This window comes from Malaclemys terrapin, chromosome 2, assembly GCF_027887155.1.
Source record: "Malaclemys terrapin pileata isolate rMalTer1 chromosome 2, rMalTer1.hap1, whole genome shotgun sequence".
Classification (NCBI taxonomy): Eukaryota; Metazoa; Chordata; order Testudines; family Emydidae; genus Malaclemys; species Malaclemys terrapin.
Window position 1 is genome coordinate 195678199 of NC_071506.1, and position 21754 is coordinate 195699952.

Sequence of the window (21754 nt, forward strand, 5' to 3'; positions counted from 1 at the left end):
AGAAGTAAGTGGAAGCAGCAGTGTTGCTTTTAAATGTGCTGTTAGATTGTATTTGTGAGCATTTGATGTTCTTCTTTAATAACCTCAAGTAAAAGGCTGAATGAATTCAACAACAGTAGCTGAAAAAAGTGCAATGAGTCATATTATAGGAAAATGGAGAAAAGGATACAGGACTCACCACTGAACACAATCCTATATTGTAGGCAATCTGTGATAACACCCTTTTCATTTCAGTTCAGTCCCATAAAATTACCACTAACATTACAACTCATGCAGAACACAGATAAATGTAAAAATGTCACAGAATTCTTCCAGATGGGACTTTTAGTTCCACTAGATCACCATCTACTTTTTTACTTGTCTAATATTTCATTACAACCTTCCATAAGTTAATTTTCTTTCCACTGACCATGTAAATCACAAATCAATTTTCATTTAAAATGCCTGACTACAGATTGCTCCTGAAAGCTCAAAGCACATGCTTCAGTGAATTCTCCAACATTCTTAATGCACATTAGAAAAATGTTGTGCGTTTTTTAAAAAAATCTTTTTAAAGGAATTAATTTTACATTAAAGTCTGGCATAAGATCTGAGTGGTCCTATTTTTTTTCCTTTTTAAAAAAGCAGGTGTATTTTTGCAGCATGATTTTATCTATAGCTAAATAACTGTCATGACAAAATTAACAGAATATGTGATCTTAAACCACAATTGAGGCAACAACATAAATTGCTCTAAATCTGCAGAAAGTATGTTTAACTCCGAACTGTGTTTCAATCATCTACTGTATTATGGAGTACAAATAAAAAATCTAAGTTGAATGATTGGGTATTCTTTAAGTGACTCATTTCTGGTTTAGAATTCTAAAAGGGCCTTCCATAACTGAAATATAGAACTAAATCTTGCAATCAGTCATACCAAAGGACTTGTGTGTGAGGCAAGCAGGATTTGGCCCTTTAAAAATAAACCTATAAGAAATGCTTTATGGAACTATCCAAGGAGTCTTTTGGAAATAGTACCCCGTCAAATTTTATTTACTTGTTTTCATTTAAGTAATAATGCTCCATTCTTGCAAATGCTTGTGCATGTGCTTAAGTTTGCATGTGTAAGCACTTCATTGGCTTCCATTTTGACCACTTAAGTTAAGCATGTACCTAAGTGATTGCAGGATCAGGGCTGAAAGCAGAACGATAAGGATTTGAGTGTTTGTATTGCCCTTTTCTCAGGGCTACATTTTAGCTTCCTACCGCTTGCAATCCACATGACATGTAAAAATGTATTTTCAAACCACCTACCACCATGGTACCTAAGCACCAAATCTTCAAGTGAAGGACAAACAAAATAATAGAACAGTTTGGGGTCTTGGGAGGTGGGTCACTGGCTTCCCTAGAACACATTGGAATTATAATGATGCCTACACACTCAGAGACATGCAATGGAAGCATCATCCTGCATTGCTCAGGGTCTATCCACACTTCGAGCTGGGGGTTCAGTTTCTAACTTGAGGAGACAGACCTGCGCTAGCTCTGATGAAGCTAGTGCATTAAAGATGCAGGCGCGAGCTCCTTCTGCCATGGCTACACTATTTTTAGCATGCTAGCTTGATCTAAGCTAATGCGGGTGTGTGTCTCCTCAAGGTGGGAATCACACCCTCAGTTCTAAGTGCAAACATACCCTCAGTCAGTTGGAGATCTGAAGCACAAGGGAGGAGATATATGTGTTCCCCAAGTCCCCAAACTGGATCTGGTTCCCTCCGTGAACAGCCCTTTCCCTTCCCTCTGCTATTGCTCACTTTTTCCCGTCCTCTTTCCACCCGCGACTGCCACATTTTTCTCTCCGCCTCAGCTCTGGGTTGTGTCTCCATCTCCACCATTCATTTCCCTGCTGTTTCACACCACTCCGTCTGCGCTACTAGCAGCAGAGTACAAACTGACTTGAATCCCAACTTCTTCAAGCACTCTGACATTGGCATTCTAGCTCGGGGGTGATGCAGAGGGCGTCACTTTAAATAAGAGTGAGTGCTTGTGACAATCCAAAGTACAAGTTCTATGGTAAGTGGGGCTTTTTCTCATAATGCAGTGTGTCAGTGGGGTGAGGGAAAGCTGCAGAGTGTCCTCTCACTTCCAGGTTTCACTCAGGCTGCTGACCAAATCCTGAGGTCTTTAACTCAGCCTTTACCCAAGAAAGCTCCCACCGACGTCAACGGGCATAGGACTCAAGCACTGTACTCAATGGGAGTCGCCTGCCTCCGTGAAAACTGAGTTCAAGGCCCCAGGATTTGGCTCTGTGCTTGCATATCACAGATGTACTTTACTGAACTGGCCATTTTCTTGTAGTCATTCTAAACAATTACTTAAGGTACAAAAAGAGGCAGAGCTTTGTCACATTGCCTACTTTAGGCCAAACTTAAAACTGAAAAAGAAGCTACTTACAATACTGAAGTCTCCAAAGGGATTTACAGTGTAAGGATTACATTTTTGGTGACTTTTGAATGGTTATGTACAGTCAATCTTCCAGTCCTCTAATGGGCCTAGGAATTGGTACGGGGTATCCAGCCAGTCAAAAGTGCATGACCACTAATCAGACAGAAATATGGTGGCTTGCTTGTGAGTTGGTTGGCTGGCTGCCCTTTTTTTAAAAAAAAAAAACACTAGCAACCTGTTTGGTTTTTTTAGCTGGCTGGCTAAGGGGACGAGGGCTGTGCTTCCTTGCTTTCTTTTTCTTTTCTTTAAAGCTTTTGCATGTCTAAGTTGCCAATTACCATATTTTCAAAGTGCTAAAGCTATTTAAGATAAGCATAAAAAACAATCAAAATGCATTCAGCTCCTCCTAGGCTTCAGCCACTTTAACGAGAACTCCCCTCCCCCCCCCGGCCCCGTTATTGCAAGCAGGGTTACTATGCACTGGGTTCCTGAATGCTGAGACTCATTTGAATCTCTTCTATGCCATTTATAAGGGACATGATCTGATTGGCGGAAAAAAGATAAAATAAATGGAATGTGACATTGTATGAACTGTTCTGCACTGGAAATCCCATCCCATCCCATTCTTTACTTTTTCTTAAGTAAGATAATTAAATTTGTATAGGTATAGATATGGCTATAGATTAGATGCTACACTGCAAAGCCACAAGGGATCGTGATCTTGTTAACATGATGGTTGTCATAGTTTGTTTTGTTTTGAATGAGCCAGAGCTCATTACAGAGAGCCCGCTGTCATTCACCATTGGCTTGTGTCTTTTTAACAGAACATTTCTCAAATGAGTGGCAGGGCATATGTATTTCAATCCATTCTGCACTTGAGTTTTTGTATCTGGTCCTGCTCCCACTAAAGTCAATGGGACTTCAGGATTTGGGCCTAAGAGAGGAAGCACGGTAGGCTGGGGTTTTTAAGGCAGTTGGGCACCTAACTCCCATAGGTACATTTACAAATCCCAGCCATAACTTTTAGATCACTTTGCTTTTAGCCATCCTTTTCAGTTGACTATTTGGCTACCTTCTTTACAGAACTACCACAGTCTCATTCACTGCTAGGCTCAAAAGATACTGTAGTTCTCCATGGTCCTAGTGGTGCAGTGATATGGCCTACTGTAAGCTTCATCCTATTTTGGTTAGCTAGACTGGGTTAGTTTGCTGTGCAGAAGAGGTGAACTAAAAACAAGTCTCACTGCTGGGGAGGGTAACAGCAACTCTGCACTTGCAGCAATCCCCTGCTAGGCAATCCATAGATTGACACTGATGGTTGCTCTAGAAGGAATCACTTACCCTCCAAGCTAGAGGTAAGACGCCAGATAAGCAGTAGCCTGTAAAAAGGGATTTAAAAAAAGAGAAAACCAGGGGGAAAGATTAAGATAATTTACCCTTGTATATTGCATCCATCATAAATCCCATTGTCAGTATCTATTGTTCAAATACCTGACAAACTTCTATTTCTACCCTCTCCATAAAAGTCTCCCTTGTTGGTAAAGTTGTGTACCTTTCATTGTTTTATAATAAACTGGAAGTGAGTAACAGTGCGATATCAAAGGAAATAAAACTCCAGTTGCTATTGCTGCTGGGGTTGCCTTCTGAATGTGGCTTATACAATATTTCATCTGTGCTGACACCTTTCACTCTCAATTATTTGGCTGCTGTCAAAACAAATCAATCAAATTATAGCACTGTGTCTTCATGTTTCCATTCCATTGTAAGTTGGCTGCATTAGCTTTGAAATATACGGAAGTATAAATTTTATCTCTATTATTTATGTAATGTAACTTTCTCCCTTGTGCATTATCTTACAAACATAGCAAACTCAAATGATCTCATGTCAAATGTTGAATATATATATACACACACGCTGCTAAGAAATTTTAAAATAATGGCACGCACGGGAACATAAACATATAAAAAATACACTTGATAACAGTCTTACACATGTTACCAACACTAACCTACTGACAAATGACACAAATACGATGTGGCTTTAATTTTGGATACAAGTCTACCATTGTGTACACGTTGGGTAAATGTAATTTAAGAAGATATGATTCTGTACCACAGCTTCCACTAAAATGCTGAAGACAGGTGAAACAAAGATCAAAAGAACTGATTATTTTAGCAGTAAAATGAAAAAAAAATTGCTGAGCCAAAACATTATTTTTTAATTATGCTACATTATTGCATAATGTAATGTTGTCTTCTTTTACAATGCACAAACAACATGGGTTAGTACAGAAAAGGAAAGGCTTACATTTAAGTGACAGAATCGGAAAGAAAAATATTTTGGTGGTATTGTTCACACTGCTATAGTCACAATTTTGGCAGCATATAAACTCTAAACCCTTCTTTGAGAGTGGTTTTCCATGTAAACATAATAAAAAGTTAGTTTTTAGTTTCTTAGCTGAAGCCCTGAAAATAAGCCATTTATATCAATTCCATTGCCTTTTAGCTAGAGTGCATTACTCTTGCTACTGCTCCTACTAATATAGAGACGCGTAATACATGGAAGCACATAACTGATTTGTAAACACCAGTTTATAAGAAATCCTTCTGATTCTTCACTACTGATATAACGGGAAAGCAATAATGGTCAAGAACACAGTAAAATATATATATTCAGTACCTTTTGGCACGTGAATAATTTTAGAAGCCAAGCTGGGGTGGAGGATGCGAGAGACAAAGACCAGGAACATATGGGCTGGGTGAGGAAAGAGGACAGAAGGCAGACACACAAAAAGGGAAAGATACCCACGGGCCAGAGTCTGTAAATCCAAAGCAATGTAATTGAACTCAATGGCACTACATCAGCAGAAATGAGATTATCGTCTTCCCTCTACAGGAATAAAATATTATTTTTAACTGTGTACAATATAAAATAACTTACCGCCACAAAATACAAAAAAGAAATGAAAGAAGGTATTATAAAATTCATCAAGTGCACACCTGCTTAAGTCCAAAAAGTGACTTACATGATGTTAGTTGGGAGTTTGCCCCAACACAAAATGCATTTAAGATACATGTACTCTGTGGTTTATATGCTTCAGGTGGTGGAGATTCAGAAATATTGGCTGACATCCTAGCTGCAATGAAGTCAATAGAAGTTTTCCATTGACTTCAGTTTTCTCACATGGCTGTGCGTCAGACATTAGTATTCCAAGGGCTCTATACACTCTACTACTGTGTGCAAGGTTGCAGGGATCAAACCAAATGGGACCTGGACCTTCCAAGTTGAAGGGGGAAGGCAATACCTTTGCACCAGACCTGTGGGAAACTCTCTGATGGCTTCCCAGCAGGGTTGAGGCTCGGCAGTTTGGGAAGGGAGGGCTGTGGGCAGGCAGAGGGGGCCTGGGGAAGATGATACAATCTCCTCCAACCCCCGAAATCCCTAGTATGCTGACTCTCTCAGCATTTCCTTATGGGGTGTCCCCTGTGCGTAGGAAGTAGAATCTCGTGGGAGGTTATGGAAGTACCACTCCCAAGTAATTTGTGTTGCCATGAAGAAAAGCTGATGCCCCAAGCTCCGGGGAATTTCCCTGTGGATCTCAAAACACTCAAGTCCAGAGGACTAGGATCACTGCTTTTGTTGCATGTGGGGGAACTATTTACCTATCCCCCCTCGCCCATAGAGGGACAATTCATACGCTCAGAATCTACGTGTTGATCTAATTTTCATAAACTGAGGTTACTCTTTTATTTTGAGATCCTAGAAACCTCCTCAAGGCACTTCCATGGTTTAGGATGTCATTGGAATCCTGCAACGGAATTGCAGCCGTACTAAGTACAGACAGGGAGCATAGAATTCCCTACCTGGCGTAGTCTCCTACTTTGAAATTAATTCTGTAAATGTCTCTTTTTCACTCCAATGTTTGTGTTGGTGCAAGAGACTGTTATCCTGTGACAACATGTTTCCCTAGCACTCCCTCTATATGATATACTATATTCACACTCCATGTTCAGGTGCCTCTTGTTCAATTAATGTTCCAGTGCTTCAAGAATGTGTTGATGTGCATAGGTCATAATGTGGAGTAGGCCTTTTAACACTGAATATATATGTTTCAAACTCTGAGATACAGAAACCTATGGCAGATGCACAGTATCGATTCCTTCTGTTTTACTGTTATTTATGAAAACATACAGATTATTTGGCATTACTGAATATTAATTTACATACTGAATACACTTAATACACATTAACTGCATACTATTATAATCTGGATGTAACTTTGTTATGGGCTGAGTTAAATCCTCACTGAGGTTGATTGGGTGTGAACACACACTTCAACCAGCATAACTGTAAGGATAAGTTAATTACAAAACTCCACCTAAGACAAAAGGGTTATGTGAACCTGCCCAGAATTTTTTGAATGGGTGAGCCGAGGGGCTTTTGCTGAGTATTGTTTTGGGTAGACTGTATGTGTGAGGGAAGGGAGAACAGAGGCAAACAGCAAGAAAACCAAGCAACAGCCTGTGAGCACAGTGTATGACCTGCAAAAAGGCTAGAGAGAGAGCTTTTGAATCTGCTGTTGGCTAAAGAGGCTCGGTGCTCTAAGCCCAGAAACTGTTTGTTTTCTTACTGGTTCCTTCTGCTTTTGGAGAAACAGGACTTTGTACGTTCCTTGTAAACAAACAAGACTGCACCAAAGAAAATACCAAACTCCATGATCAATTTCTGCTCCCAACTGGAATGTGCCCAGGGCCCTGAACTTTGACTAATTGCTCGGGTTGAAAAGGCAACAATACAGTATAATAACCCGTATGAAATTAATGCATACTAAGGGTCTGAAACGGTGCAGGTCTGGCACTTTTCTTTGAAGTCAATGGCTAGTTGCACATGTGGCAGGACTGTAGGATTGGATCGTAAGCTTTTAAACACATGCTGAGATACCTAGGCCTATATCAGCACTTATAGATTACCAAATCATTTACAATGCATGGCTGTCAAAAGTGTAAGAACTGGTGTGGGAACTGAACTTCATCAATGAAACAACCCCAGAGCACACCACATTATGAAGAGTAGCTCCCATGCAGGCCCAGTTACAATTTTTAAATAATTATAATATATAGAGAAATACTTATCACATAGAACTGGAAGGGACCCTGAAAGATCATTAAGTCCAGCCCCCTGCCTTCACTAGCAGGACCAAGTACTGATTTTTTGCCCGAGATCCCTAAGTGGCCCCCTCAAGGATTGAACTCACAACCCTGGGATTAGCAGGCCAATGCTCAAACCACTGAGCTATCCCTCCCCCTTCAACTCTAATTGCATGCACAATTTTTAAAAAGGTCCCGCAAAATGTTTCAAGTTGAATTCACATAGAGACGTTTAGCAAGAAGGGCATAATACAGCTTCAACACTTTCCACAACAATTAAAAAAAAAACATACACAATATCTTTCTCTCCAGTAAATGACACAGAACCAGACAGATTTTAAAGAAATTTCATTAAAAAAATTGGCTACTAGGCTATTAACTTGTACAATATATGGGTTCAAAATCTGTATTAAAAATGCCTGTAAACTCAGCCGGTCAATAAAGACTTTGTTGTTTTTATGAGTCCCTAAATATATATATACTCGATTAGAGTCTTGCTGGTCTATCAGAAACACAAGTTTCTAGCCAGGAAGTTTTTATAACATGAATCACAGGGACTTTATTAATACAAATTCCATTGAAAAACAAAGGAAATTAAACCACAAAGACTACAAATGTCTGACTTAACTCCACCAAAGCAAGGAAATTAAGAGTGAAGGCTGCAAATCCATCACAGTAATCCATCCTTAATTCACTTTGTGTTACTTACTGCTAGAGTCTAAGATCAGTGTATATATACATGTGTGTATACCATATGGATGTATCATTCTATTTGTATATGACCCACCAAGGTATGTAGCATGCATGCTACGATGTTGAGGCCAGGCACAAAGTGGCAAGTAGCAGCTAGGATTTTCACTTTCATTCTGAATTTCATTGTTTCTGTAACATTGCAGTAATTTAAGAGTTTAACATTACATGATGGAATTTTCTGGACATTAATTTAAATTTGTCAGGGCCTAAATTCAAGAAGATTAAAGCCCCCTGAAACAGGTGCAAAAAATACTTCAGAAACAGCATTAAAATGCATTGATGTTCTGGCTGACAACAGCCCCATTTACAACCTTGCACACATATTATTCCTGACAGGAGCAGTATCAGTCTGAGATGGGGGCAAGGGTGAAAGTAAGCCAGTACTGGCCGGTACGGTGTACCAGTAAAAAGTGGCCGCCAGTACTGGCCCATACACAGCTGACTTTAAAGCGCTGCCGCTTTAAAGTGTTCAATGTTACTTTCACCCCTGGATAGGGGACTAGTTATTGGTGGATAAAAGGGTATATTCCATTGTAGCGGGGCGGCCTGGCTTCCAGGCGCCCCAGGAAGCGATGAGCCAGAAAAGCCGCCAGAGTGGGCGGAGCCACCGCGGCCTGTCCCCGCCCCCCAGAAGTCAAGGGGCGGGACAGGAAGTATAAAGGCCAGGCCCCAGCGCTCAGTAGCTGGCCGGCAGCGGGAGAGGACAGACGCTGGTGCCCGAGCTCCCGCGGACCTGAGCCTGCCGAGAGCCCGGTATCCTGAGGAGGACTGGCCGAGCCTGCCGAGAGCCCGGTACCCTGAGGAGGACTGGCCGAGCCTGCCGAGAGCCCGGTACCCTGAGGAGGACTGGCCGAGCCTGCCGAGAGCCCGGTACCCTGAGGAGGACTGGCCGAGCCTGCCGAGAGCCCGGTATCCTGAGGAGCGGTCTGAGCTTCCCCCCGCCGAGGGCCCAGAGGGAGCGACAGACCTACCTGGTGCTCGGGGCCCGGAGGAGCCCATGATCTGCGACCCAGCAGACGGAACTCAGGAGGAGCAGGTACCCATGGAGGAGGAGATGGGAAGTGGCCCGGGGATAGCAGACCCCGAACCCATGTCAGTGTGTTGCGGTCAGGATCCCCACTGACTGCGCGGCAGACGGACTGCTGCGGATAGGGCCCCGGGCTGGAACACAGTGGAGTGGGTGGGCCTGTGTTCCCCCCTGCCACCCTGCGCCGGGTGGCAGTCTCTCCTCCTCCTTGTCCAAGGGGCCTGGGCCACTGACTGACTATTGGTGTGCTGCCCCGCCCTGACCCAGGGCCGGAGCTGTTAATTGTGTGCTCAGTCCCTGCATAGGGGCCTGAGCCCTGAACTATCAATTGGGTGCTGAGCCCCCACCCAAAGGTCGGGGCCCTAACTGTTATTCGCTTTGTAGCGGGGCGGCCTGGCTTTCAGGCGCCCCAGGAAGGGACGAGCCCCACCCCGGACCTACTACATCCATACACATGCATCTCATACTTAAGTCATTCTTCAATTCCCAGCCTACAATGCATGCCATGGCAGTGTCTGCAAAGCGGCCAAACCATGGGTTTTGGTTGGAGCCAGAAGAGGAGAGCACAACTCTTGCCTTGCCAATCTGCTGCTTGGCATGTGTTTCTGGAGGGCATCTGTGCGTACAGGCTGCCAGAATTTAGCCTCAGACGTTTGACTGAATGTAATCAATCCTGATTTAGAATTAATCTTATCAGCACAGCCTTTTTATACCTCACTTATGTTCCCCCACAATTGTTAGCAGGACTGGAGTGAAAGGTAGGCATAGGTCTGTTGGAAATCAACAAGAGAGCATGCAAACATTAATGCTACTGCATCTTAATGTCGCTGGTGTTAGGTCTTTAACTTATGGGGCAGAAAATATAAAGAATAAATCACTAGTACTCTGACAGTGATCAATAAATAAGAAATAATAACTAATAAAGACCTGAACCTTTCACATTCACTCTCTGAAGCTACTGTTTTGTCATTGTAGAAGATGAGCAATTAATAACAGTGGGCCAGATCATTCCCTTCTGTAGGAAAACTCACAGGCAGAGCTTTCTGGGGGGATAGCCTATTCTCTCTTTGGAGAGGAGTTTTATCACCCTCTCCCATGGAAGATGAAAAGGGCTAGACCCCTGCCTCCCCAAACACCGTGAGTCTTGGGAGATCTGCCAGAGGCACAGGGTCTTCTGTGTGGTTTCTGCTCCAGCTTCAGGGATCCCTGTTCACTTCCAATTCCCTTGCAGTGTGGCGTCAGAGGAATCAGGTTGTCAGGAAATCCTGATGTGGTGGTAGTAAAGGGAGTGTCCTAACCTGGAGGAGCATGCATACAGTTTAGGGCTGCATTAACTTTTGCCTGGATTTTCTATATGGAATATGTCCCCTCTTCCTTCAAATCCTTTCCCTTCCCTTGCACAAATCCCTGGACACACAAAGGTAATGAGGTTGGTCCTATCGAGTCGCTGACCCCACCTTTTTGCAAGCAAGTTCTGGAGAGATGATTCCTTCCACCCATCTCCACCTTCTCCATCACTTTCATCAGTTTTAGAAGATGGACCATCCTCTCTCCCTTAAACCTTCCATACAGCTGGCAGTTCTCAAGTAAAAAATGTACTTACAGCTCAAATAGTACTGTTCATCTGCTCATCCTAAAGGACTGTACAAAGGTGAGCGAACAGTAGCCCAATTTTTGGTAGGTGGGGAGGCAAGGGATATTAAGTGGCGTGTCCAAGGCTACATAGTGAGTCAGTGGCAGAGCTAGGAACAGAACCCAGGTCTCCTGGCACCCAGTCCCATGTCCTATATACTGCAACTGTGTTAAATACAGCCTTCATATAGTGATGGTTGTGTATCTGAACTGAGGGCTTCACTGAAATTGCTACTGAGTGTAGCTCTTCTTCTTGATCCTTGTCATTCTTGTTCTGGTTATGTTAGTACAGTACAGAAGTACCTGGGAATAAACTATTCCTCTAAGTGAAACATCATTTTGATTATTACTGACATTGGTGCTCATTAAAATACATAAGTAAAACACAGACTTTCTGTAGGCTCTGAAAGCTATTTCATGTTACTTGAAGGGGAATACAAATGAATAGGGATTGCATCATTTTAGTTAAAAGAGGAAAATGTTCTAAAAACTGGAATCTGGACTCTAGATCAGTGAGCAATTGAGGATTGTCGTTTATTTCTTTTCTGTCTCTTTCTTGCTTTTCATACCTATCCAACATCTGACTATTAAGCTGCATGTACATGGGGAATGAAGAGAGTGCATGTTGTTTACTTTATATCTGTTCTGCAATTAAAGATACACTGCTAAGTTAAGATGAAACAAGATCTAATAAATGTAAACAATACATTTTGCCTTTCTAGCACTGTTACTTCTTTACACTGACCAGATCTGTAGGTAAATAATGACTTTTTTTTTTTTTTAAATCAGTTATCTATGTCTAGCGTTACCATATCAGTGTATTTTAATGGCTATCTTCTAGCTCTCCAGCTGTTTAATGTATTTCTTTCTCCATTGTATTGCAGTTAAAAAATATGACCTGCTGCTGTTTAAATAATGTAATTTAATGATTTCACATTTTCAGCCACACAAGGCTTTCTTTCAGCTCTGAAGCCTTTCACTAATGATTTGGGGAGATAGTTTGTTCTTGTTTCTTTCAGAACCTGGGACTGAGAAACTCAGACTTACAAATACATTATTGGCACCCACTTTAGAAACATTACAATTTGCAGTGAAAATAAAACAGATAAGATTCAGTGTTATGGAGCCAGAATTTCCAACTTGTTGATTCCTCTTGGCAGCTGACTGGGAGGTTCACGTATTATTCAGCCTCCATAACTGTAAAGGACTCTGCAACATAGTTGCATTAAACCTGAAATAATATATAGTTAAGATAGGTGCATTGGACCAGAGGTTCCCAAACTGTTGTCTGTGGACCACTGGTGGTCTGTGAAACACATGCTGATGATTCAGAGAGAGCTGGCTGGCTCCAGGATGCTCCTTCTCATTTCCAGCTGCTATACCGGACAACTAAAATGCATTAATTAATTTCCATCAAAGCAATTGCTATAGGTGCCACGGGGATGTAAAGGGCAAGTGAATGAGAGAGGAAGTAAGATCCTTAGCAACTCCTGGGCACTGCTAAACATCCCCAATTCCCAGTGAATTCAACCAAAGTTGAGGCCATTCAGCAGCACCTCACAGAACACTCCTCAACAGACCTGAGGGCAAGAGTACAATAAAACTATGAAGTGTTCAGTGCTATAATGTGATCTCTAAGGCAGATGGACAGGTATATTAGAGAGGGCATCTCCATGCAGAATAGTTGATCCACAGGCAGAGTGTTACTGAGCTCTGAGGCTCTAAGAAAAAGCTATTACTAGATTGGAGAGAACCCAGAAAAAGACAACTAAAACGACAAAAATGTTTAGAAAAACCTGACCTGAGAACAGAATTTCAGGGAACTGAATTTGGCAGCCTAGAGACAAGTCTGCTAAGAAACGGAGGGATGAAGATCTAAGTGACCCTGCTACAGGTTAATTGAAAAGGTAGCAGCTGAGAAGGTTGTTCACAATAGCCAGCAAAAGGAGGACTAAAAAAGCAATGGACTAAAATTAAAGATGAAAAAATTTGGCCTAAATAGTAGACAACACTTCCTCTGCTTGTCTAGCATCTGCTCCCTCTTTCCCCTTCCCCCAGTCTCACCACTGTTGGTGTGACAGCCTTCTCTTCTGTGCTTCAGTTCCACAGCTGTGAAATGGGGATAATAGCATGGCCCTACCTCACTGGGGTGTTGTAAGGATACATACATTCCTGTTGTGAAGCGCTCAGGTTCTATGACAATGGGGGCCAGATATGTACATAGATAAATAAGTTTTCAGCAGTGTTGTACTTATTGATTTCACTAAAGTCACACAATTTTGTTGCTGCTAGGGAACGTTAGCAGGAAGAAAATGGTTAAGGGTGGGCATTTTAACTAAATCTGTGCCCTATCCCTTACTCCCTTTTTAAACTATTTTAGTCAAGGTTTTTGGGGAAAATTTTACATCTTATCAAGTCAGTGCTTTCAAACTCTATGTTTAAAAGTGATTTCAGTGTATATACTAATTGGCTGAAAATACCAAGACTGAACTCAAGTGAATTGGTTGCAGCTCTTAGGCCATACCATTCAATTTAGCAAAGCAGAATGAATTCATGACGTAAGAGTTCCATGAGCTTATGTTTATTTATAATACTATATACACAGAAACCATAAGCTGGTACACTCTTGAGTGGAGGGATACATTTTTATAATGCCTGTTTCCTCATTAAGATTTTATCATCTACCTACACTAAAAGGCCTCTTCCCTTCACTTTGTTATCTCTGCTTTTACCCGGTCCTGTTCCTGCATTATTTTTTTAATCTTCAATTCCCTACTTTACATGCACTCTCAAATTTTAAACAAGCAAAATTTGTGCATTAGTGTGTCCTTTTCATCTATGATTTATGAATGACAGGTTCCTCGGTACAGCTTAATGGTATGAGAGAGACATTATTTTAAACATTAAAGTGAAAACCATTTACAACTATGATAAGAGAGGTCTGTTGACATTAAACTTTAAAACACACACAAGGTAAAGGCAAGTAGCTGCACCAACAGGTGAGAGTACCAGGCATACAGTTTTGTTCAACACATTAACTGTCTCTCCTCTTCTCTGTTTCACAACCTGTAGACATTGGCGCTTCAAACAATCCATCAAGTCATCAGCAGCAACTGAAGTTTAATGGCCTAAAAAGTATTTAAAATGCTGTGTAGAGCATTCATTTAATAGAACTCCCATTTTGTCTTTGGAAAACTTTTTCCAGCATTTAGGTCAGGAAAGAAAAATGGGGAAGGGAGTTAAAACTATATTTGATTCTTCACTCTCACACCTTCCATCGCTTTCCTATAGGATGTGTCCCTCCCCATTAAAACTACTCTTGCAATTTCATTATGGGGTTTTTTTGCTAACACTTTGCCTGTTTCAGAGTAGCAGCCGTGTTAGTCTGTATCCACAAAAAGAACAGGAGTACTTGTGGCATCTTAGAGACTAACAAATGTATTACAGCATAAGCTTTCGTGGGCTACAGCCCACTTCTTTGGATGCATATAGAGTGAAACATATATTGAGGAGATATATATACACACATACAGAGAGCATGAACAGGTGGGAGTTGTCTTACCAACTCTGAGAGGCCAATTAAGTAAGATGTAAGTATTCTCACACTTCTTATCAAACTGTCTGTACTGGGCTATCTTGATTACCACGTCAAAAGTTTTTTTCTCTTACTTAATTGGCCTCTCAGAGTTGGTAAGACAACTCGCACCTGTTCATGCTCTCTGTATGTGTGTATATATATATCTCCTCAATATATGTTCCATTCTATATGCATCCGAAGAAGTGGGCTGTAGCCCACGAAAGCTTATGCTCTAATAAATTTGTTAGCCTCCTTCACTTTGCCTGTTGTCCATTGTGCAACTCAACTCACGAGCAACCTCCTTCTAAGAAGCAATAAACACCATTGAGAATAATAAGTAAATTCCTTTATACTTAATATAAGATAAACACCTTAACTGCAGCAGTGTTATTGTTAAGGCACATTCATGCATCAGGAGTAGTGAACATTACGAAAAAACAACAGTTACATTTTACTTCACTGTGCTGGGTTTTCAGTCTGACTTAAGATAATAAACACAATGGGGCAGAGAGATCTAGGTCCAGACTCTCTGCTAAGGCAAACACAGTACAGCTCAGGACATGGGGGCAGGGGAATGCATAGGTGAACTCTGTACTCCCCTGGCCCTGAGTCAGGTATGGTGTCTATTCTAAATTTAAACAGCATTCAATGGCCACAAGGGGCTGAAATGGCAGCCAGGGACCAGGGTGGAGTAATGAAATCCTGGCCACACCCCCTACACTGCCAGCAGAGATTAGGAGCCATTTCACCATCTCCGTGCCACCAGAAGATATCATTAGTGCCACTTTGTGCTCGTACTATGTAGCACAGCCCCAAGTGGTTGCACCACACTTGAGAATATGGGCATTGGTCTTTAGATTTTCCTATAAAGCTCCATGCACACATAAGTTGCTATAACAGCCACAATAAGAGTAATGTGCCCTTGATGGATGCAATAGCCTCTTTATTTTAAACTGACACTCATGCACTTTATTTTGGTAGCTGTAGCGAGAGAATTAGCTTTATCACAGCATGCCTTTTTTATAATAACCTAGACCACTTTAGGAAGAACCAGTAGAAAGCGGGAACTAATTTTTAAGTGGAATGCAAATGCCACTTTGCGTGGTTTGCCCTTAGAGGGCCTGTTGGTTGGAATGGTACCATAAATGGGAGTATGGGACAGCAATACATGTCCTAGAGCGTCTAACTACAGTTACAAAAGGATGTTTTTGTAATATGAAAATCAAACAACAGATACTTCTAAATGACCACATCCTGATACTAAGCTTTTAGCTGCACCTCTTCCTTTACTCTTCCCTAATCTCTCAGCTAAGGCTCAGCATTGGCCAATCTTATTCGAGTTCGCAATGCTATTTTAAAATTTTAAGTGAACAGTGAATTAAAGCCATCAGCCAGTATGATAGAGCAGACCAATTAGCTATTTCCAGGATCTCATAGTACTGGCCTGTGGAACGAGAGAGAAGAATACTGACACAAAATGTTTATGAAAAATGCAGTATAAATTTGATAACCATTCCAAAAGATTCAAGGTTTTGAATTTTCAATAAAGATTTGGCATCAAGAATAACATTTTTGTGGACAAATGGATCTACCTGTGAAAATACTGATTGATGTGGTTTACCTTGTAGATTTTGCAATGGCAAAGTCATAATGCCTCCTGCTGCAGCTGCTGCTACCAGCCCTTGGATGTTGGTGAGATTAGCTGTAGGCAGAGTTAGGACCAGTCCTTGTTGACCACCCAGTTGTCCAGCCATGTTGAAGGGAATAAGGATAGGTTGATTTAGGGCTGGAGTGCCTCCTGGCATCACCCCCGCTACCGCTGAGGCTAACTGTTGAGCTGTCAGTAATGGCTGTAATGAAACATATACAGTAAGCACCTGAATAAGAAATAGCACCGGTATCATTGTACATGTGCCTGGGATCATCTGTAGTGTTACCGTACGTACATGCAATTACAATGCACCACTTCTAATGTAATAACATACACTTCCTCCAACACAAAAAGCCTTGAAGATCCTGAAGACTGAGGCTGGAAACCCTGGTAATCATATCCAACCCACTGATCTCTGAAATCAGAGTTTGACTTAAGTTGCATCATCTTTGTAAAAAAATTACTGTATGTACCCCAAAGATGGTTTATGAATTCAAGAAGGCCAAATTCAACCAAATCTACAAGAATTTAAACTCAAACACTTCCCAGAGCTAAAGTTGCAAAATTAATAATTTCCAGCAGCTATGTGATGCAAGGGATGCTCAAAGACCGCACTATAAAATAGGCTGGAATATCAAGTATCTGCTTGCCTTCCCAGGGCAATTGACTGAATGTAGATATCCCTATACAAAGTGATACAGAAAATCAAGCACTTTATAACTGTTCAGAAGAACAGTATAACACCCACACCTTACCATAAAAAACATTTGGCTTTATAAAATAATGAATGGATTTCTTTATTAATGCAGGAGCTGTGTGTGACTATAGGATTGTCAAATCCAATAAGCTAAACTTGCATTAAAATTGCATTAACTTTTTTTTTATATTAAATCATGACCTGTGCTTCCAAAGTAACTGATCTAAGGTTTAAATAACTTCATTTTATAAACACAACAACCATTTACATTTTACTCTTTGGAAAAACATATAGAAACAAACCTTGTCTGTTTGTTTTTAAAGCAAGACCTTATACAGAATATTTTTAAAAAAATATGTGTCACATCTTCTCTGTACATGTTTGTGTAATAAAAATTCAGCCAAACAATTTATCACCATATTTTCTATATTTATATGGTTAGATTATTATCATTCATTGTTAATTACTTTAATCAAACTGCAGTTTTAATTAGGCTAAATGAAAGGTACTGACCTGGGACCCAACAGGGAATGCTGGGTGGGACTGACTGGGCTGATGCTGATCAGCTGTGCTTGTATCAGACAGCACTGGGTTTCCTCTGGCCCCTAGAATTCAAAGAGAAGCTCTACATTAATATCTAGCCCAGGGACCGGCACATTACATTTTACTGTGATGTCACATAACATCAAGCTGCAAATGATATGCTAAAGTGGTTTATCAATAACGCAAGCACTCAAATCACTTATCAGCTGCATAAATTATGCTAACATTCATTCAGGCCAGCCAGCTCATTCAGGGAGATACAGAAATCTGACAGCAGTGAAACTGAAGCTATCATCAACTCAGCTAATGTGGATTGCATTATACATCAATTTACATACAGTACATGAATACTCTGTGTGTGTGGCAACTGCATTTTTTATGCTTAGGTGAACAGCAGCTATGCTAATTTCTCAAAGCAAAAATTATCTGGGACACAATCAAGTCACATCTACTTTATATCTCAATAAAGCTGCTTCTTCTTCTTCTTTTTTTTTTTTTTTGGCCACATACTGAGGCAGAGAAACCTGTACCACTCATGATAAAAGGCATTACAAAAACTGAGCACAAACATGCTTCTAAAAGGCACTTTCTTCTTGTTCTCTAATTATATATGGTAAAGCAGAGCTTGTCATAACCAAGGCATTTCGGTGCTAAATTGAGAGAATCAAAAACCAGCACTAACTATGTGCTTGAATCAAACATGCTGAGCATAGAACACTTTCCAGTATAGCTCTATCTGGATTTTGCTGAAGATCACTGAAGAGATTTGAAAAACACCAAACAAACCCTAATACCTGTAACACATGGTCAACAATAGGCTTTCAAACTTAAGGTTCGCTCCTGCAGTCCCTACTAGGGCAGAACTCACACTGACTCACAACTTCTTCAAGGAGGACTGCAGGATCAGGCCCACTTTTTGTTTCTGTATCTGAAGGAAATGACAGCAAGTATCAAAAGCAGCAGCTGGAGCACTGTAGTTTTAAATAAAGAAAATTCCTGGCTACAATTTTAGGATTTCTGGTCAGTACGGTAGCTTTTGTTCTGTTAGTTTTTTTCTGATGGATGGTTGAAATCCAATTCTAAGTAAACCTTAACAAGATCCCCTTTTCCAATGTTTGTCCTATGAATAGCAAGTGCAAGACAATTCAGAACCAGTTTATTGGCATGCCATGGTCTGTGACGGAAAAAAAGGATATGATTCTGTCATACTTATAAATTTTAAAGAAGGTATTATCAGCTCATTTAAAACAAATTCTTCTATATATTCTCCAAGGGGACAGACTTATAAATAATGGAAATGTGAAAAAAAATACTTCATCACATTAAGGTACAAATAAAATTGACTGCTACATATTATTCAATTGACTTCTATCTCTACCGCGATATGTCAATCACAACAGCATTTTATAATGGGATTAGGCAATAAATGTGCAGAGCCATTATGCAGAAATCTGATTAATTTGTAATATTTTTGTGTGCATGCAGAAAGTCAGAAATGGACATTGCTTTGGGAATACTTACAAGCGTTCTATTGAAATTTCTAAATTGATTTGGAACCAACTAATAAAAACACACAGACTTTTTGACATTTTATAAAGTGAAGTCTGTCAAAATAGGTTTGGCATTTTAATGACCACTGTCATTTAATAACTAGGGTAAGGTGACCTATTATAATTGGTCAAGACTCCAACAACTGCCTAATAATGTGCATGAAGAGATTTAGGAACTACATTCTTTGTGTGTGATTTATTATCTGCGATGCTTGGAAAGCACGGAATTTAACTGGATGTGCACGATACTGTGAAAATGTATACAATCTGTGTTTTTATATGCATAACACTGTCCTCACTCAGGCAAAACTCAAACTGCCTTCAGCATGACTCCTGCCTCTACAGGGACTGCAGGATCAGATCCATTATGAATAAACATCACTTTGTCTAAGCTTATTTCCACATATCAGCGTGCTCTTTATTTATCTTCATATGACAGCTGTATGCAAGGAATGATATTACATCAAACACTCAGGTCCCATGATCCTGACTAGCCCCCCACTGAGGTAAAATTAAATATTTGTTTTTGTTTGCCTGCTTGAAGAAGTTAGAGCTTTGTCTTGGACTATGATATTACTGAAACAAGTTCCTAATATTGTATCCTGTCACTGAATTCGCCTGGAAGGGCTTCAGAGAAAGTACAAAGCAACAACCAAATGTCTATTAGTACATGATCCTATTTTAATTAATTAATGGCCTGATCCCACAGTACTTACTCTCATGAATGTTCCCAATGAAGTGAGTCTGTGTTTTAATACATTTTTTATTTAGCGAACACTATTTTCTGTTATGTATACTGTATGTAACTTGCAATATTTAATCCTGTGAGAAGCAGTTTGTACAAAAGGTGTCATACAAAATCAGACAATAAAGCTAGAGTACTATTAAATTATAATTAATTATGTTGTTTTCTTATTGCATTGCACTAATTGCAATCAAATAGGATTTCATTCATTTTATATGGCTGTTTATTCAAGACGCTGCATCTGTTTTTATTCCAGTGCATGAATACTGTGCCTGGTTCTTCCAGCTCACTTTCGACACAGTTTAGGAGTCTCGTTGAAATGGCATACAATTTCATGTGTATGAATGAGGTCTTACACAGTCTCCAGATGAAATTATGCATGCTGTCTTTTCAGGATCAAAAAGGCACACTACCCCTCATGCCCATATTTATTTTTCTCATACACGTGTAGTGTACTTAGTTTTATAGGCCCATCTCCTAATCTATCTGCTACAGCAGCCACTCCAGACTCAAGTTTTCTTTCAAAGTCAGGAGGGAAATCTGCAGCTTGTTGGCTGAGCAGTGAGTAAATGTGGCTGAGCAAGAATTTCTGGGTGATTGGAGGTTTCGCTGCATCACCCAAGCAAACAGAAGTTGTTCTCTGCCACCTATTATCTTCAGTGAGAAGCCCCGGCAAAGACATCCAGGAACACAAAATACAGCCACAAAAGGTTTGTAGAACGCTATGATTCATTCCTTCCCTACAGTATTATTTCCCCGAATTAGCAGGGCAGATTCTGCCATGCTAGAAGAATTCCGCTAACAAAACAAAGTACTGAGAGTACCTTGTTATATTTACTGTTTGTGATTCACAGAATCATAGATGATGGACCAGAAAGGCCTCGTAGGTCATTATCTAGCAGCAAGATTTCTAGCCTTTCCTTCCACACGAGCTCTGGATTGTCCTCTCCCCTATGTTTTAATTCAGCAGCTCTTAAACCCTTTATTGTTGTTGGCTCAGTGACCTCCCTAGGCAAATGGGACCTTGGCTATTTTAAAAAGATTTGCCAAAGTGTTATTTTCCCAATGTCTGGATTCATGCCACTGCCTCTCGTTAGATCAACTTCAACAACTGTACAGTCCATTCACAAGGATATCGCTGCCCTGTTCAAACATGAATTCATTAAGCCTCAGAACACCTCTGTGAGTATAAAGCAGCATAACAACAGAAAGGGACTATAACCGAAATGGTTAGCAGTGTGAGAACAGCTCTGGCTGGTGTTTGCAGGGTACCCGGCACGTGTTACATGACCGGCTACTAAGTGGGAGTTACAATCTCTCCCCATATGCAGGCGCACCAGGCTCTCTGCCCCTACAGAAAAAGATCTTGTGAATGGACAGGCCTTCTAGCCAACTCTGTGATACTGGGTTGAAAGTAAGGGCATGAATGCTCTGGACTTAAATCCTTCTCACATGAGGGAGGCTGTGTAGCCTAGTGGATAAAACATTAGCCTACAAGTCAGGGGCCTGGGTTCTTTTCCAGCCTCTGCCACTAGGTGAGCTTGGGCAAGACACGTTACAGCCCTGTGCCTCAGTTTCCCCATCTGTAAAATGGAGATGATGATACAGCTCTCCTTTATAAAGTGCTTTGAGATCCACTGATGGAAAGTATTAGATAAGAGCTAGGTATTATTTTTAGGCCTCACCTTTTTTCCTTTCCCAATTTTGAAAATCTTAAATAGTAAATAAATAAATAATAATAATAATGTACCACACCTGGGTCAGCTATCCCCTCTTCCCATGATGTTTAGGGGAGCTTGTGTCCTCACCTGTGTCCTCCGCAATCTGCAGGAGGTCAGACTAGATGATCATGATGGTCCCTTCTGACCTTATAGTCTATGTGAATCTATGAGTCTAATTATGCTTGTAGGGAGGGTGACTGATCACCCTGTCTAATGTCATTCGGGGTGGTTTGTCTCCTCCCTGATACACGAAAGCTGTGGCATTTGGGTTGAGAGAGAGTAGAGACGG

At 40.8% G+C, this 21754-nt stretch overlaps 1 protein-coding gene across 2 annotated transcripts in view; it reads right to left on the reverse strand.

Annotated features, from left to right (window-relative positions):
• POU6F2 (POU class 6 homeobox 2) overlaps positions 1–21754 on the reverse strand; it is a 386759-nt gene that overhangs the window by 210047 nt on the left and 154958 nt on the right. For both annotated transcript variants that reach the window (XM_054019075.1, XM_054019076.1), the window contains 2 exons: positions 17420–17511; positions 16180–16408 (listed from right to left, as the gene is read on the reverse strand). In XM_054019075.1, coding sequence (XP_053875050.1) covers positions 16180–16408; positions 17420–17511 — 321 coding nt within the window. The remainder of the gene's footprint in view (positions 1–16179; positions 16409–17419; positions 17512–21754) is intronic.